General features: G+C 28.0%; 1 protein-coding gene across 1 annotated transcript; it reads left to right on the top strand.

Moving 5' to 3' along the window:
- The first annotated feature begins 11,956 nt into the window (after positions 1-11,956).
- Positions 11,957-13,930, top strand: LOC114169958 (uncharacterized GPI-anchored protein At5g19250-like). Its single transcript, XM_028055373.1, has 2 exons — positions 11,957-12,149; positions 13,149-13,930. Exons 1-2 carry the CDS (start codon positions 12,065-12,067, stop codon positions 13,655-13,657), a joined length of 594 nt encoding a protein of 197 aa, XP_027911174.1. The 5' UTR covers positions 11,957-12,064; the 3' UTR covers positions 13,658-13,930.
- Positions 13,931-20,153: the final 6,223 nt, after the last annotated feature.

Here is a 20,153-nt window from a genome sequence, read left to right as displayed (position 1 = left end):
AGAGAATGGAGAATCGTGTGTTTGAAGCGCGTTCCTTTGAAGATTTGTGGGGTGTTTTGTTTTCTATTTCATCTTTTCAAAGCTTAGTTGCACTGTGCCTTTGGGTTCTTCCTTATGTTATTATACATGTTTTGTTTTATCTCTAGGAAGAAGAAACCAATATTATTATTTTTGAATGTCTTAAAACTCCAGGTTAATTTGAGGAGTATAGATTAAAAATAATAATAAATAGTTCTTTTATTGTATAATCTTATTTAAAATAATTGCACTCTTATTTAATGTATTACATTCATGTGATATAGTAAATGAAGAAAAAAAATAACTAACATTATGGACTACAAATATGATAACGATCCGCAAATGTAATTCTGTAAATAATCCGAGAGAAAGAATATTTGAAAAGATTGTATATTAAAATAAGAGTGATAGTTCGACATTCTCTAAGGGTGCATTTGTTTGACAATATGGAAAGACTTGAGAGCGAAGAAGAAATGAATGAATCGAGACTCGAACACGACTTAAAACTTTTCTCGTTGAAATGCGAAGAGATGTGAAAAAGAGTTAATATATTTATAATTAATTTAAAAATATATATTATTTATTAATTAATAAAATATTTATTTTTTGTAACACAATAAATCATCTAAAAGTTATTTTAATAAAGTTATTCTAAAGTATAACTTCTTTAATTTTTAAAGTTGTATAATAAATTTTATTTTAATTTAAAGTTGATTTTATCTAAAATTTATATTTTCAATTTTTTTACAGTATTTAAAAAATATTTTAATGAAATATTATTCGAGATCAAATCATAATCTTATAATTTTATCAATTAAAATATTTTTTTAATCTATTAAACTAATCATTTTATTTACAAACTTTCACAAATTTTTCTTTCATCTCTTTTTGTTCAAATTCACTCATTTCTACTCTTCAAATTCATCATCCAATCCAAACACATCCTGAAAAAAAAACATTTATTTGAAAACCATTATAATCATATGTATTAATATTTTAAAATAAAACATAAAAAGAATATTATTAAAATATTTATTTATTGAGTTATGAAATAAATATTTATCACCTTCGTATTAAAGTTTAGGATGATTAAACGGTGGTAGGTTTTATTATGAGTGGGATGTGGGGCGGATCATATGTGGCCCTTAACTCAACTCTGACTATAAAAAAAGAAATGAGTTAGATGGTTAAAACTTTGTAAATCTCTTCGTAAATGGTGTCACGGAAGTTTTGCCTCACTATGAGTTGCTTTTTCAAAATTTCAGTTATTATGCCAATTATTTATGTCGTGGAGTATTTTATATCCATTAGTTTTTTATTATTACACTGTGAAACTTTACAGGTAAATATATGATAAATTTACAAAATTTTATTGTCAGATCATTTGATAAATTTAAAAGTTTTAAAATTAGAATCTTGATAAATTTAATAATATTTTAATTAGAATTCTTATAAATTTAAAAATTTTGTATATAGTTCTTTTCTAAATTAAAAATTTTGCATATAGATCCTAATAAATCTAAAAATTTTGTACATAAGTTTCTAATAAATTTAAAAATTTGTATATAAATTTTTGATAAATTTTAAATTTTTCCGTTAAAAACTGTGTGTATAGGTCTTTCCTAAATTAAAAAATTTTGCAGATAAATTTAAAAACTTTGCGCATAGATTTATGATGAATTTAAAAACTTTGCATATAAGTCTATGATAAATTTTAAAATTTTACAGTTAAGTCCATTTGATAAATTTAAAAACTTTGCATGTAAGTTTCTAATAAATTTAAAAACATTTCGGTAAATTTCTAATAAAACTTTACAGGTAAGTCTATGATAAATTTAAAAACTAAACTTTATATATAGGTCACTGATAAATTTAAAAACTTGCAGTTAGGTCCTTTGATAAATTTGGAAACTTTGTCGGTAGGTCCATGTAAAAGTTAAAAACTTGTCAGGTAGGACCATGATAAATTTAAAAACTTTGCAAGTAAGTCTTTGATAAATTTAAAAACTTTACATGTATGTCTCTGATAAATTTAAAAATTGGCAGGTAGGTCCCGTATAAATTTAAAAGCTTTGCAGGTAAGACCCTGATAAATTTAAAATATTTGCATGTAGGTCCTTGATAAATTTTAAAATTTTACAAGTAAATCATTGATAAATTTAAAAGCTTTGCAAATAGATCCTTACAAATTAAAATTTTGCATTTAGGTCCGACCTAATTGAACACAAAACGAAAATGATGACTAAATTGAATAAAAACAATTAAAATAGGGACAAAATGTATATTTAAGCCTAAATTTAGAGCTTTGCAGGTAAGTCCATGATAAATTTTAAATTTTGCAAGTAGGTCCATGATAAATTTTAAAGCTTCGCAGATAAGTCCCTGATAAATTTAAAATATTTGCAAGTAGGTCCTTTTTAAATTTAAAAACTTTGAAGATAGGTCCCTGATAAATTTAAAAGTTTTACAAGTACGTCCTTGATAAATTTAAAATATTTGTAGGCAGATCCCTACTAAATTTAAAAACATTGCAAGTAGGTCCCTTATAAATTTAAAACTTTGTAGGAGAGTCCTTGATAAATTTAAAAGCTTTGCAGGTAAGTCCCTCATAAATTTAAATTATTTGCATGGAACTCCCTGATAAATTTTAAAATTTTGCAGGTAAGTCCCTGATAATTTAAAATATATGCATGTATGTCCTTGATAAATTTTAAAATTTTGCAAGTAAGTCCCTGATAATTTAAAATATATGCACGTATGTCCCTAATAAATTTTAAAATTTTCCAGGTAAGTCCATGATAAATTTAAAATATTTGCAAGTAGTTCCTGGTAAATTTAAAAACATTGCAAATAGGTCCTTTATAAATTTAAAACTTTACAAGTATGTTCGAGATAAATTTACAATATTTGTAGGGAGGTCCCTAATAAATTTTAAAACTTTACAGGTAAGTCTATGATAAATTTAAAATATTTGCAGGTAGGTCACTCTTAAATTTAAATACATTGCAAGTAGGTCCCTTATAAATTTAAAACTTTGCAGGTGAGTCCCTAATAAATTTAAAGGCTTTGCAAGTAATTCTCTGATAAATTTAAAATATTTGCAGGTAGATCCTTAATAAATTTTAAAACTTTACAGGCAAATCACTGGTAAATTTAAAATATTTGCAGGTAAGTCCCTGATAAATTTAAAATATTTGCATGTAGGTCACTGGTAAATTTTAAAATTTTGTAGGCAAGTCCTTAATAAATTTAAAATATTTGTAGGTAAATACCTGATAAAATTAAAATATTTGTATGTAGGTCCTTGATAAATATTAAAACTTTATAGGTAAGTCTCTGATAAATTTAAAATATTTGCAAATAGCTCCATGCTTAATTTTAAAACTTTGCAAATAGATTCCTTATAAATTTAAAACTTTAAGTCCCAAATAAAATTTAAAATATCTTAAGGTAGGTCTTTGATAAATTTAAAAACTTGCAAGTAAATCCCAGATAAATTTAAAATATTTGAAGGTAGGTCCTTGATAAATTTAACACGATACAGGTAAGTCTCAACTAAATTTAAAATCTTTACAAGTAGATCCCTCATAAATTTTAACACTTTGCAGGTAAGTCTTGGTAAATTTAAAATATTTGTTTGCATGTAAGTCCTGATAAATTTAAAATATTTGTATGCAGGTCCCTGATAAATTTTAAAATTTTTCAAATAAGTCCTTAATAAATTTAAAATATTTGCAGGTAAGTTCCTGATAAATTTAAAATATTTGCATGTAGGTCCTTGATAAATTTTAAAACTTTGTAGGTAAGTCCTTGATAAATTTAAAATATTTGCAGATAAGTCCCTGATAAATTTAAAATATTTACATGTAGATCCATGATAAATTTTAAAGTTTTGCAGGTAAGTCCTTATAAATTTAAAATATTTGCAGGTACATCATTGATAAATTTTAAAACTTTGTAAACAAGTCCCTGCTAAATTTAAAATATTTGCAAGTAGGTCCCTACTAAATTTAAAATCTTTGCAAGTAGATCCATTATAAAATTAAAAATTTGTACGTAGTTCCCTGATAAATTCTAAAACTTTACAGGTAAGTCCCTGATAAATTTAAAATTTATGTAGATAGGTCTCTGCTAAATTTAAAGACATTGCAAGTATATCCCTTATAAATATAAAACTTTGCATAGGTCCGTGATAAATTTAAAAGTTTTGCAAGTAAGTCCCTGATAAATTTAAAAGATTTGCATGGAGGTCCTTAATAAAATTAAAACTTTGCAGATAAGTCCCTGATAAATTTAAAAGCTTTGTTCGTAAGTCCCTTTTAAATTTAAAATATTTGCAGGTAATTCCATGATAAATTTAAAACTTTGCATGTAGGTCCATGGTAAATTTAAAAACTTTACAAGTAAGTTCTTGATAAATTTAAAATATTTGCAAATAGGTCCTTGATAAATTTTAAAACTTTGCAAGTAAGTTCCTGATAAATTTAAAACTTTGCAAGTAGGTCCTTGATAAATTTAAAAGTTCTGGAAGTAAGTCCCTAATAAATTTAAAATATTTGCATAAAGGTCCTTGATAAATTTAAAACTCTGCAGATAAGTTCCTGATAAATTTAAAAGTTTTGCTAGTAAGTCCCTAATAAATTTAAAATATTTGCATAAAGGTCCTTGATAAATTTAAAACTCCACAAATAAATTCCTGATAAATTTAAAAGTTTGCAGGTGAATACATGATAAATTTAACAACTTTGTAGGTAATTTCCTGCTAAAGTTAAAGTATTTGCAGGTAGGTTCTTGTTAAATTTAAAAACTTTGCAAGTAGATCCCTGACAAATTAAAATTTTGTAGTTAGGTCCCTGATAAATTTAAAAGCTTTGCATCTAAGTCCATGATAAATTTAAAATATTTGAATGTAAGTCCATGATAAATTTTAAAATTTTATAGGTAAGTCCCTGATAAATTTAAAATATTTGCATGTAGTTCCATGATAAAATTTAAAACTTTGCAGGTTGGTATGTCCCTGATAAACTTAAAAGCTCAGCAAGTAAGTCCCTAATAAATTTAAATTATTTGCAGGTAGGTCCCTGATAAATTTAAAAGTTCTGCAAGTAAGTCCCTAATAAATTTAAAATATTTGCATAAAGGTCTTTGATAAATTTAAAACTTTGCAGATAAGTTTCTGATAAATTTAAAAGTTCTGCAAGTAAGTCCCTAATAAATTTAAAATATTTGCATAAAGGTCCTTGATAAATTTAAAACTCTGCAGATAAATTCCTGATAAATTTAAAAGTTTGCAGGTGAATACATGATAAATTTAACAACCTTGTAGGTAATTTCCTAACAAATTAAACTTTTGTAGTTAGGTCCCTGATAAATTTAAAAGCTTTGCAAGTAGATCCCTAACAAATTAAAATTTTGTAGTTAGGTCCCTAATAAATTTAAAAGCTTTGCATCTAAGTCTATGATAAATTTAAAATATTTGAATGGAGGTCCATGATAAATTTTAAAATTTTGTAGGTAAGTCCATGATAAATTTAAAATATTTGTAGGTAGTTCCGTGATAAAATTTAAAAATTTGCAGGTATGTCTTTGATAAACTTAAAACCTCAACAAGTAAGTCCCCGATAAACTTAAAATAGATCCCTGATAAATTTTAAATATTTGCATGTAGGTCCTTAATAAATTTTAAAACTTTGCAGGTAAGTCCTTGGTAAATTTAAAGTATTTGCAGGTAGGTCCCTAATAAATTTTAAAACTTTGCAGGTAAGTCTCAGGTAAATTTAAAATATTTGCAAGTAAGTCCTTGATGAATTTAAAATATTTGCATGTAGGTCCCTGGTAAGTTTTAAAATTTGCAAATATGTCCTTGATATATTTTAAATTTTGTAGGTAAGTCCCTTATAAATTTAAAACTTTGTAGGTAAGTCCTTGATAGATTTAAAAGTTTTGCAGGTAAGTCCCTGATAGATTTAAAATATTTACAGATAAGTCCCAAATAAATTTAAAAGTTTGAAGGTAAGTCCCTTTATCAATTTAAAAGCTTTGCATGTAAGTCCTTGATAAACTTAAAATATTTGTAGATAGGTCCCTGATAAATTTAAAATATTTGCATGTAAGTCCTTAATAAATTTTAAAACTTTGCAAGTAAGTCCCTATATTTAAAGGTAAGTCCATGATAAATTTTAAAAATTTACAGGTAAGTCCTTGGTAAATTTGAAATATTTGCAGGTATGTCCTTGATAAATTTTAAATATTTGCATGTAGGTCCTTGGTAAATATTAAAATTTTTCAAATAGGTCCCTGATATATTTTAAAACTTTGCATGTAAGTCTCTTATAAATTTAAAACTTTATAGGTAGGTCCTTGATAAATTTAAAAGTTTTCCAGGTACGTCCCTAATAGATTTAAAATATTTGCAAGTAGTTCCGTGATAAAATTTAAAACTTTGTAGGCATGTCCCTGATAAATTTAAAAGCTTTGCAAGTAAGTCCCTGATAAATTTAAAAGTTTGCAGGCAAGTCTCTGTTAAATTTAAAAGTTTTGCAGGTAAGTCCTTGATAAATTTTAAATATTTTCTTATAGGTCCCTGATAAATTTTAAAACTTTGCAGGTAAGTCCCTAATAAATTTGAAACTTTGCAAGTAGGTCCTTGATAAATTTAAAAGCTTTGTAGGTAAGTCTCTGATAAATTTAAAATATTTGCAAGTAGATCCCTGATAAATTTTAAAACTTTGCATTTAAGTCCTTGATAAATTTAAAATATTTCCAGGTAACTCCCTAATAAATTTAAAATATTTACATATAGATCCTTGGTAAATTTTAAAATTTTGCATGTAAGTCCTTAATAAATTTAAAAGATTTAAAAGTAGGTCCTTGTTAAATTTAAAAACATTGCAAGTACATCTCTAACAAATTAAAATTTTATAGTTAGGTCCCTGATAAATTTAAAAGATTTGCATCTAAGTCTCTTATAAATTTAAAATATTTTCATGTAGGTCCATGATAAATTTTAAAATTTTGTAGGTAAGTCCCTACTAAAGTTAAAATATTTGCAGGTAGGTCCTTGTTAAATTTAAAAATTTTGTAGGTAAATCCCTGATAAATTTAAAATATTTGCAGGTAATTTCCTAATAAACTTTAAAACTTTACAGGTAAGTCCCTGGTAAATTTAAAATATTTGCAGGTAAGTCCTTGATAAATTTAAAGTATTTGCATGTAGGTCCTTGATAAATTTCAAAATTTCGTGGGTAAATCCTTGGTAAATTTAAAATATTTACAGGTAGTTTCGTGATAAATTTTAAAACTTTGCAGATATGTTGTTGATAAATTTAAAAGCTCTGCAAGTAAGTCTCTAATAAATTTAAAATATTTGCAGATAGGTTCCTGAGAAATTTAAAATAGTTACAGGTAGGTCCCTGTTAAATTTAAAAGTTTGCAGTCAAGTCCATGTTAAATTAAAAACCTTTGCAGGTAAGTCCCTGATAAATTTAAAATATTTGCAGATAAGTCCCTAATAAACTTTAAAACTTTGAAGATAAGTCCCTAATTAGTTTGAAACTTTGGAAGTAGGTCCTTGATAAATTTAAAAGCTTTGCAAGTAAGTCCCTAATAAATTTAAAATATTAGCATGAAGGTCCCTGATAAATTTAAAATTTTACAGATAAGTTCCTGATGAATTTAAATGTTTGTAGGCAAATCTCTGGTAAATTTAACAACTCTGTAGGTAAATCTTTCATAAATTTAAAATATTTGCAAGTAAGTCCCTTAAAAAATTTAGGATATTAGCAGATAAGTTCCTAAGAAATTTTAAATATTTGCATGTAGGTCCTTAATAAATTTTAAAACTTTGCAGGTAAGTCCCTGATAAATTTAAAATATTTGCAGGTAAGTCCCTTAATAAATTTAAAATATTTGCAGGTAAGTCCCTAATAAATTTTAAAACTTTGCAGGTAAGTCCCTGGTAAATTTAAAATATCTGTAGGTATGTCCTTGATAAATTTAAAATATTTGCATGTAGGTCCTTGGTAAATTTTAAAATTTTGCAAATAGGTCCCTGATATATTTTAAAACTTTGCAGGTAAGTCCACTATAAATTTAAAACTTTGTAGGTAAGTCCTTGATAAATTTAAAAGTTTTGCAGATAAGTCCTGATAGATTTAAAATATTTGCAGGTAGTTCCGTGATAAAATTTAAAACTTTACATGTATGTCTCTGATAAATTTAGAAGTTTTGCAAGTAAGTCCCTGATAAATTTAAAAGTTTGCAGGCAAGTCTCTGTTAAATTTAAAAGTTTTGCAGGTAAATCCCTGATAAATTTAAAATATTTTCTTATAGGTCTCTGCTAAATTTTAAAACTTTGCAAGTAAGTCACTAATAAATTTGAAACTTTGCAAGTAGGTCCTTGATAAATTTAAAAGCTTTGTAGGTAAGTCCATGATAAATTTAAAATATTTGCTGGTAGGTCCCTGATAAAGTTAAAAGTTTGCAGGTATGTCCCTGTTAAATTTAAAAGTTTTGCAAGTAAGTCCCTAATAAATTTAAAATATTTGCAGATAGGTCCCTGATAAATTTTAAAACTTTGCAGGTAAGTCCCTAATAAATTTAATAGCTCTGTTGGTAAATCCCTCATAAATTTAAAATATTTGCATGTAAGTCACTTAATAAATTTAAGATATAACAAGTAAGTCCTTGAGAAATTTAAAAGTTTGGAGTTAAGTCCCTGATAAATTTAAAGGTTTGCAGTCAGTCCTTGATAAATTTAAAAGCTTTGCATGTACATCCTTGATAAATTTAAAAGCTTTACAAATAGGTCCCTGATAAATTTAAAATATTTGCATGTATGCCCTTGATAAATTTTAAAACTTTGAAAGTAAGTCCATGCTAAATTTAGAATATTTGCATGTAAGTGCCTTATTAAATTTTAAATATTTACAGGTAAGTCCCTGAGAAGATTAGAAGTTTGCAAATAAGTCCCTGATAAATTTAAAAGTTTGCAGATAAGTTCCTCATAAGTTTTAAAGCTTTGCATATAAGTCCTTGATAAATTTAAAATATTTACAGATAGGTCCTTGATATATTTTAAAGCTTTGCAGGTAAGTCCCTGAGAAATTTAAAACTTTGTAGATAAGTCCATGATAAATTTAAAAGTTTTGCAGGCAAGTCCCTGCAAAATTTAAAATATTTGCAGGTAGGTCCCTGTTAAATTTAAAAACTTTGCAAGTAGATCTCTTACAAATTAAAAGTTTACAGTTAGGTCCTTGATAAAATTAAATGCTTTGCATGTAAGTCCTTGATAAATTTAAAATATTTGCATGTAGGTCCTTGAGAACTTTTAAAATTTTGTAGGTAAGTCCCTGATATATTTAAAATATATGGAGGTAGGTCCCTGATAAATTTTAAAACTTTACAGGTAAGTCACTAATAAATTTAAAATATTGCAAGTATGTCCCTTATAAATTTAAAAGCTTTGCAAGTAAGTCCCTGGTAAATTTAAAATATTTGCATTGTGGTCCCTGATAAATTTAAAACTTTGTAGATAATTTCCTGATAAATTTAAAAGTTTGTAGGTAAATGCCTGATAAATTTAAAAGCTTTGTAGATAAGTGCATGATAAATTTAAAATATTTACAAGTACTCATAAATTTTAAAACTTTGCAGGTAGATCCCTCATAAAATTAAAAGTTTTGCAAGTAAGTCCCTCACAAATTTTTAAATTTTGCAGGTAAGTCCCTCATAAGTTTAAAATATTTGCTGGTATGTCCCTAGTAAATTTTTAAACTTTGCAGGTAAGTCTTTGGTAAATTTAAAATATTTCCATGTAGGTCCGTTAATAAATTTAAAATATTTGCAGGTAAGTCCTTGGTAAATTTAAAATATTTCCATGTAGGTCCGTTAATAATTTTAAAATATTTGTAGGTAAATATCTTATAAATTTAAAGTATTTACATGTAGGTCCCTATTAAATTTTTTAAAACTTTATGGGTAAGTCCCTAATAAATTTAAAAGCTTTGCAGATGTGTCCCTGCTAAATTTAATATATTTGCAAGTAGGTCTCTGAAAAATTTAAAACTTTGCAGGTAAGTCCCTGATAAATATAAAACTTTACAGGTAGGTCCCTGATAAATTTAAAAGCTTTGCAAGTAAGTCCTTGATAAATTTAAAATATTTACATGAAGGTCCTAGATATATTTTAAAACTTTGCCGGTAAGTCCCTTATAAATTTAAAACTTTGTAAGTAAGTCCCTGATAAATTTTAAAACTTTGTAAGTAAGTTCATGATAAATTTAAAACTTTGCAGGTAGGTCCCTGATAAATTTAAAAGTTTTGCATATAGATTTCTGCTAAATTTAAAACTTTGCAGATAAGTCCTTGTTAAATTTAAAAGATTTGCATGTAGGTCCTTAATAAATTTTAAAACTTTGTAGGCAAGTCATGATAAATTTAAAATATTTGCATGTAGAAAGTTATTGTTAAATTTTAAAACTTTGCAAGTAGACCCCTTATAAATTTAAAACTTTGCAGGTTGGTCCCTAATAAATTTAAAAATATTTCAAGTAGTTCCCTTATAAATTTAAAACTTTTCATGTAGGTCCCTAATATATTTAACAACTTTGCATGTAAGTCTATGATAAATTGAAGATATTTGGAGGTAGGTCCCTGTTAATTTAAAAACTTTGCAAGTAGGTCCCTGATAAATTTAAAAGTTTTGCAGCTAAGTCCTTAATAAATATTTGCATGTAGGTCCTTGATAAATTTTAAAATATTGCAGGTAAGTCCCTAATAAATTTAAAATATTTACAGGTAGGTCCCTGATAAATTTTAAAACTTTGCAAGTAAGTTCCTGATAAATTTAAAATATTTGCAGGTAGGTCCCTACTAAATTTATAAACTTTACAAGAAGATCCCTTATAAATTTAAAACTTTGCAGGTAGATCCTTGATAAATTTAAAAATTTTGCATGTAAGTCGTGATAAATTTAAAAACTTTGCAGGTAGGTCCTTGATAAATTTTAAAACTTTGTAGGTAGGTTTTGTTATATTTAAAAAGTTGACAAGTATGTGCCTTATAAATTTGAAAAATTTATATAATCCTTTGTAAATTTAAAAACTTTTAGGTAGGTCCGTTATAAATTTAAAAACGTTGCACATAGGTCTTTGATAAATTTAATTTTTTTGCAGGTAGGTTCCTATTAAATTTAAAAACTTTACAAGTAGGTCCCTTCTAAATTTTAAACTTTGTTGGTAGTCCATGTTAAATTTAAAAAGTTTGCAAGTAGGTTCCTTATAAATTTAAAACTTTGCATATCGGTTCCTAATAAATTTAAAAACTTTGCAAGTAAGTCTATGATAAATTCAAAATATTTGCAAGTAGGTCTCTATTAAATTTAAAAACTTTGTAAGTAGGTCGGTTATAAATTTAAAAACTTAGGTTAATGTTAAATTTACAAACTTTACAAGTAGGTCCCTGATAAATTTAAATATTTGCTGTTAGATCCTTTAATAAATTTAAAAACTTTGTAGATAACTTTATCATCAATTTAACAACTTTGCAAGCAGGTCTCTTATAAATTTAAAAACTTTGTAAGTAGGTCCATAATAAATTTAAAAACTTTGGAGATAGGTCCTAATAAATTTAAAAATTTACATTAAAATTCTTTTAATGAACTTAAAAACTTGACTTGTATATCCTTATAAATTTAAAAATTTTAGGTAATTTATCGATCTACTGTGATTATAATCATGCATGGATCACAATTAATTTTGTCAAGTTCATATTATATAGTTAAGATTACCAGAATGGAAAAGAAAACAGGAAATAAAATCTAAAGATAAAAAAAAGGATGATTTTAATATTGTATATGAAGAACAATTGCTATGTAATTATAAACTTAATTGCACATTTTTACGGAAAGTTGTTGAAGGATGAAATGGGTGTTACAGCGTGTAATGCAGAGGATGAAGCTTTTACTTAACACGGAAATAGAAGAGATTCTTCACCATTTCAACTCTCTCTCTCTCTCTCTCTCTCTCTGCTTTTCAAACTACAAACAATGGCCTTATTCCGCTTCCCTCTGATTTTGACGCTCCTCCTTTCTTCCATTCTCTTGTCGAATCACTTTGTAAAATGCGACCACGGTCAGTACTCTGATGCCCTCACTTAATTTTTTTCCAACTCTTGTATTTTTTTCTTACCCTTTCGACTGTTATTCTCAAACATCTGTTGTAAGAGTATTTTCTCTACCTGTCTTTTCTTGAATTTTCTTAACTCTCATCAAGTTTTCGATTTTAAGTCGTTTTTTCTCTGGGTATATGTTTTTATCTGTCCTTATTTTTCACCCTTTTCTTGTGTATGTATGAGTTTCTCAATGGACAGTCTTAGATCTGTATGGGAGAACGATTGATCTGACATCACCGAATCTTTGGGGATAGTTTATATATTCTTCTACATTGACCTTCAAAAGATCTGCTCATTTGTGTTGATACCTACTAAATAATGAAATTTGAAATTGCATAATGCGGTTGCTTGTCAATGCAGAATGACTTCAACTTTTATATTCCGATTTTTGTATCAGTAGGTTGATTAGATGGTCATTGAGTAACTTAATCATTTACTACCATAGGGTTCCATGTTACTAGTGATCAGGTTTTTCATTAATCTTGTTGGTAAAGCTTTCTGTGGTTGCTGCTGAAGGTCAGGAAATCTTCTTCCACACAATTCACGTATAATGACAGCAATTGAAATAACTTGTAAATCGAAGAGCTATATTTCATATAGATTTGAATGCAACTTAGCTGAGTGACATGCTGTTTACATAGTCATGCATAGCACCATATGTCAAATTGTAAACTAAGTTAGATTCTATTATCCTATGTGCTTTCCTTGCAAATGTTGGAAATAGACAAATTTAGACTATATAAATTGGTCCAAAACTCACTTACAATATAGTTTTAGAGTTAGGTTAGAAGCAATGTTTATTTTTTAGATAGTATTAGAATCATTTCAAGTTCTATTATAGCAAAAATTATATATATTTTAACGTAGTTTTATAGAGTTGAGTTAGATTTAAGTTTAATAATGTTAACATCCACATATTGAAGTTTACATTTTGAGATTGCACTGATATCCACTTGCAGATGAGGAAGATGATCTTTATCAAGAAATCAACAACTATAGGAAATCATTAAACTTGATATCTCTAACAAAGAATGAAAATGCAAATTGCTTTGCTGATGAAATGGCTGACCAGTTCAAGAATCAACCTTGTACAAATACCACAGGTGCTAACACAGTCCCAGGTACAGAGCCTGAGTTCTCCAACTACCCAGACCTTTTAAATAAATGTCACCTGAATATTTCTAACACAAGGGATGGAGCTGTAATGCCTGTTTGTGTTCCTGGCCTGGTTTCAAGCGTTGTCCTTACAAATTTCACACAATCTCTCTACTCTGGCAATCTCAACGACTCCAAGTTTACAGGAATTGGTATTGGTTCAGAAGATAACTGGATTGTAGTCGTTCTCACCACAAGCACTCCTGAAGGAAGCTTTGTTCCTGACACTTCTAATGGTGCTAATTTGTTTTCTAAAACTGGTTTAGTTTACTGCTCAATTTTCTTAATAGTTGCTAACTTTTTCCTGTTGTAAACAAGAGGATGCCATTGTTCCCGTTTTTTTCAGTATTGTGAATTTGGAGGCATTGTACTAATCTGTGTCCGGGGAAACTGAAAATAATGTAGACATGTGCTTTTCTAGTGAAACAGACACGGTTCAGGTTAAGTGTTGTATCAGCACTGCAAGTGTCTGTAGGATGCTAGAGAAGAGGAATTAGGGGGAACAGCATTTTTAGACAAGGGTTGTTGTATTACTCGTACCATAATCAACAGATTTGTTTTTCTTTCCAATAGTCTGCTTTTTGAATGCTTTTACATTTGCCAAATCTAAATAGGAGGCAATAAATTGTAGCATTGATGAGCACACTAGTGCTTTGGTTTCGAAATGGAAATTCTGTTGCTTATTAGATTGCTGTTCCAAACCATCGCTTTATGATTAGTCCTTCTGGTAAATATTATCGTGCGGACATTTTCTTCACATTTTTCTGAAATAGATCTCAATATCCGTTTTATTAATAAAAGAATTTTAGGATTAATATTGTAATTTTTGAGGATATAAAAGAATATTTGGGATGCAGGAAGAAGCCCCTTAATTTGATGCCATTATGGTGCACCGAATTGTCCGGTTTAGTAAATTCGATTCTAACAGATCCACCATTATATAAAAAAAGAAAGTGTATTACTTTTCTTTTTCATCAAAAGTGTTTAAGAGAAGTTTGTCTACAAAAAAAAAAAATGCTTGAGAAGTTGACATAAAATAAAAAAATCTCAGTCTTTAGTGCATATATCAGGTTTTATCCGGTGGCTAATTTGAAGCATACAAATAGCTTAAAGTAATAGTTTAAAAGAGGTTGAAATTGCGGAAAAAAGTTGAAGGGCACCGATTTTTTCCCTACTTTAGAAGTGATAATTTCACTACTCCTTGCGTACTGTTCTTGACCAGAAAAATATCTGATCTGATGATAAAAAGTCCATGATCTCGGCCTTTTCAAAAACTAAGCCCACTTAGCTTTTAATTGATATTCTCTTTTTATACTGGATTCCACTTGGTGAGCTTAAGGATTAAGTAGGAATAACCATCTTTTGTATTAAATTATAATAATTATAATTTTTCTTTAGCAGTTCGATTAAAAGAAATTTTACACTCCTTAGTTTTGTTAACCAATACTCTTGTAATTTTCTTACATAAGATGTGATGATATAACATTTTGTTAAACAAAACTTGATATTTAAATAAAAAATTCAAATGGCTGTTTCTTTATCACCAATATAGTATTCGCATTCATATTTTCTTAAAGTATTAATTTCTCATTTTATATATGACTTTATATGGTGTCATTCCACATGCACATTCATGCTACTGGAAAAGTTCAGCCTATATATCTATAGGTGCGATGAATCAATCTTCCTTTAAAAGCCACGTATGTATTCTTTGCACTCTCTTTTTCATGAATTTGTGTTATATTTGGCAGTATAGTTGTTGTCAGAGATAGCAATTACCCAAGTTTTAGGCATAATTGGTGCTAGACGTTATGAAAACCTTTCTTACAGTCAAACAGTTAGGAGTTTCATCTTTGACATCCTCGATTCTTAGTATTACAACATTTTCATTAAAAAAAATTACGTGGATTTGGAATGTTGGTATCTGGCATGTCAATAGTATGGGAATGTCGTTCTAAATAAATTCAAAATTGGACTTTGAATGCAATTGGTTGAAGCTGGTGCGTTCTATCTATGCTTCTGAACTGTTTAAGTGACACGTTTCTGAAAACTATCAAAACTGTTCCAAACAGAAACCAGAGAAATTGACAACCTCTTCATTGACCCTCTTAGGTTCTGGTTGTTTTCACTCTCACTGTTACGTTTCTGTTGAAAGTGGTGCATTGGTGACGTCAATGAAGAAAATGGTTAATGTGTGTGTTGAAGGGGCAAGGATCTGTTTTAATTGCCATATGTTACCTACGGGGTCACCCAATGTTGTCTCTGTGCTTCCCAAATAAAGCTTAATTTTTGGATTATTAGATTCTGGTTGGCTTAATTTTCGTTAAGTAAGATCGCTAAGAAATCCGCAATAATTCTTTTTGTTCCCCGGAATTAATCAAGGCGATCCATTGGGATCTCTTTTGAAATTAGTGTTTTGGTCAAAGAAATGGTGAAAGCGCCACTTTTGGTTGATATGTGTTTTTAATCAAAGTGTGAGGAGGACCCTGAACAATGAAAGAAGAGATGAAAAGGAAAAGAAAAATGAAGAACATGGTGCTGAATTTTGAATTGTAAGAAAAGAGTGATTAAAGTGAATGATAAGATGTTTGTGTAGGTAGAGGTGACGCGTCTTTTTTGGGTTGGAAGCATAATTTGAACGAGCTGGATTCTGAGATATCTACCTGATACGGAAAAGATGCATGCAAATGTGATTTGAGACACCAACATGAAAGAAGATGAGAAGAGGTTGTTAGGTCAATAAAGAGATTGGGAGATACAACACCAATGAGATTTGATATGAGTTTAATTACATAAGATATTGACACCACTTTCAACTCAAAAACTTAAAATAATGAATTTATGGATCTTTATTATAGTGTTCTACTTTCTCATTTTTAGTCAATCTGGGACTTAACTTACAATTTGAGACACCATCATGAAAGAAGATGAGAAAAGGTGTCACTTTCCACACTATCAGTTTCACCCTCAGCAGCATTAGGTAGGAGATTAAGATTCTTGGCATTTCTGAAATATTCTTGCCTAAGTTTGAAACGGTTCATTCTGCTTTGCTTGCAATTCCTTGAAAGAGAGAGAGAGAGGGCGAAAATTATGTATGTCAAAAAGTTATTGATCCAGCAATCGGTGGACAGACAGAGACAGAAAAAAGAAACAAGAAAGAAAGAAAAGAGACAGGTCGAGGAATCTTCACAAAATCTTGTGAATATGGTCTAAAGCATACATGGGACCGTTATGACCAACATAATGCTACCAAGGAAAATGAAATCATAGATGGAAAAAGATTGTTCGTCACAAAAATAACCATATGTAGCTAAAATGTTCATTAAAAAAAAAGTTAACTTTTATTATTTTTACATTACCAAATATTTAACCGTTGTTTGTTCTCGTGGATTAAACTGATCTGGGGCCCTTCATGAAATCTAAAAGCAACGAAAGAGAAAAGAAAGAGAATCTGGGTCACTGATTTACGTCTTTTGTACGTGGAGACATGAAAATCACCCACATATACTTTTGATTTACCAAGAATTAAACTTAGATGTAATTCGTCAAGTGCTTTTCTTCTCATTTTCCAACGACGAAAAATACCAACATATTTTCTTCAACAGTTAATTTACTTCTTGAATACTGTACTAAACCTTTTTTGCCTTAAAAGGAGAGTAATCTTGCTATATATTATAGACACAAGGCAAGAGAAAACTTGATCGAGGTGGAAATCTTTGTAGGTTAAACAATACTTTATGCATGAGCTAGACTTCTCTGTAGAAACTCTTCAGTTGTTGAATGTCGTTTACCCTTGAATAAGTTTAACCATTAGAGAGAGCTTCACATCTTTTAAGATCACAGTGTTAAGATAAAAAAATTATCATTGAGCCAAAAGCTATATGTACTGCACCTATAGGCGGACCAAGAAAACCGCACAGCCAAGTCCGTCTACACATAATTCCGCAAATGAAAAGTAACCAGTCAAGCAGAAACATATAGCGGTCCAGGCCGCCTACTTCAAAAGATGAGATGCAATCTGTTGACAACACCAAACTTAGAATGTTGCAGACAAGGCTCCTGGTACCAACAAGCACTAGAGATGGCAAATAAACTCGTGCCCGTGGGTATCACCCGAACCCGTCCCCGTTTTGATGGGGAATCCCCCTTTGACTGGGTATGGGTATGGATATGGGTAATACCCGAAATTTTCAACTGGGGATGGGGATGGGGATATATATATACCCGCCCAAATACCCGTCCCCGCTTAAATTACTAAACTATTTATAATTTATTAAATAATCTAAAAAATATATATAAATAAATAATATATTTACACATAAAATATAATATAATATAATATAATATAATATAATATAATATAGTATATATACATATAAATAAAATATACTTTTATATATATATATATATATATATATATATATATATTTACACATATACATGTAATATAATATAATATAATATAATATACATATAATATATATACATAATAATATAATATAATATATATAATATATACGTATAAAACAAATTAATCATTTAACTAGTGAGATCTTTTATAAACAAATTTATAACATGACAAATTTATAAAAATTTAAAAATATATATATATATATATATATATATGCATAAAATATCTACGCATATACATATAATATATATACATAATAATATAATATATATTATTATATTTATATTATTATATAATATAATATAATATATACTTAAAATAAATATATATCTATAAATATATATATATATATATATATATATATATATATATATAAATATAAGATATCCACACATATAATATATATATACATAGTAATATAATATATAATATAATATAATATAATATAATATATATATATATATATATATATATATATATATAACATATTTCTCATTCTCTTTGTTTTTTGTTATACACTTTGTTTACTCTCTCAATTGTCTGGTTTGTTTTTCAAGATTTAATTTTGAAGGTAATTTTTCTTCTTCTTATTACATAATTTTTACTCTCTGTACATGGTTATGTTCAAATAGGTGTTCCTCAATTTCATTCTATGAAATAATTTTTAGGTTACACATTTGATTATCTTTATTTATTTATTTATTTTCATGAAAATGTTTGACTCTTATTTTGTAGCTCTTCTTTTTGTTACTTTGGTTATACACTTTTTTACTCTCTTTTAATTGTTTGGCTTGTTCTTTAAGGTTTAAGCAGATCTTCAAGGTACTTTTCCTTTTATCATAATCTTAATTATACATTTTTTTCCGTTATGTTATGTTCAAATGGATATTCTCAAATTTGGGTCACACATTTAATTATCTTTACTCCTTTATGATAATTTTATTTATTATTTATTTTTTGTTTCATGATAATGTTTAATTCTCAATTTTAAGTGCTCAATTGCATAAATCCTTAATTTAATTCAAGATCAAAAGATGAAGAATCTATGTTTAAATTTGAATTATTATTAATTTAATTTTGTTATTTGTGCTATTTCGTTTAAGTGGTATAATATAAATTTTTAATAGTATAAAAAATATTTGAAATATTTTTAAACTTGATTATTGGTTTTCCTTTTATATTTTGTTAAAAAAGAAATTAACCTTTTTACTTTGTTTGATTTTTGTTTGTTACGTATGTTAGTTTCTAGAGAAAATGAGCACAGGAGATCAAGATTTGCAGGTACCAAGTCCACCACAGTGTTCACAACAACCAACTCCCTTTCAAAGTTCCAATAGTGACAGTCAATCTCCATTGAATCCATCTACGCAAACACCTTCAGAAGTTCATGATGAAATACATTCAACAACACAAGTAGAGCCTGAGAAAGGGAAATTGAAAAGTGTTGTGTGGGAACACTTTGAAAAGATAAAAGTTGATGGAAAATACAAAGCTAAATGTAACTATTGCAAGAAACTGCTTGGTGGAGAAACAAAGAATGGAACAAAGCACTTGCACCATCATACAAACATATGTATTCAAAAGAAGACTTTAGCAAAAGGAAAAGGGGGACAAAAAACACTTTTTTCTAAGATTTCAAGTGGCAAAAAGGAATTGGCTTGTGGAGCTTATAATGAAGAAAATGCCAAGAGGGAACTTGCAACAATGATTATATTGCATGAATATCCATTGTCAATAGTGGACCATATTGGTTTTATTAGATTCGTGACAACAATTCAACCATTATTTCAACTTCCTTCACGAAATACGATAAAGAAAGAGATACTCGGCATCTATGAACATGAAAAACAAGTTGTTATGAAGTTGATAGATACAAATAAAGGAAGAATAGCAATTACATCGGATATGTGGACTGCAAGCAATCAAAAGAAAGGGTATATGTCTATCACAGCTCACTATATTGATGACAATTGGACATTGCAAAATATAATTTTGAGGTACACCTTTTTTAATTTATAAATTTTCCAGTAATTTTTTTTATGCACCTCTAGAAAGATTATATGTCTTACAAAATATTGCTTAATTTATAGGTTCATTTATGTTCCCGCACCTCACACAGCTGATCGACTTTGCAATGTATTAGTTGATTGTTTGTTCGATTGGAATATTGATACAAAATTGTCTACTATCACTTTAGACAACTGCAGCACAAATGATAGCATGATTGAAAAAATTAAGGATAAGTTGAAGTTGGACACACTCATTAAGAAAGGATCTTTGCTTCATATGCGTTGTTCAGCACATATCCTTAATTTGATTGTGAAAGAAGGGTTAGCCGTCCTAAAAGAAGGGGTGGAAAAAATTCGAGAAAGTGTAGCATATTGGACAGCAACTCCTA

Source organism: Vigna unguiculata, chromosome 2, assembly GCF_004118075.2.
Source record: "Vigna unguiculata cultivar IT97K-499-35 chromosome 2, ASM411807v1, whole genome shotgun sequence".
NCBI lineage: Eukaryota > Viridiplantae > Streptophyta > Magnoliopsida > Fabales > Fabaceae > Vigna > Vigna unguiculata.
The sequence above is the reverse complement of the archived record's forward strand: the minus strand, read 5'-3'. Positions and strand labels throughout refer to the sequence as shown.

Coding starts and splice junctions, on each gene's coding strand:
- LOC114169958 (XM_028055373.1), top strand. CDS start 12,065: ATGGCCTTATTCCGCTTCCCTCTGATTTTGACGCTCCTCCTTTCTTCC. Junction 12,150..13,148: donor CTTTGTAAAATGCGACCACG/GTCAGTACTCTG, acceptor ATCCACTTGCAG/ATGAGGAAGATGATCTTTAT.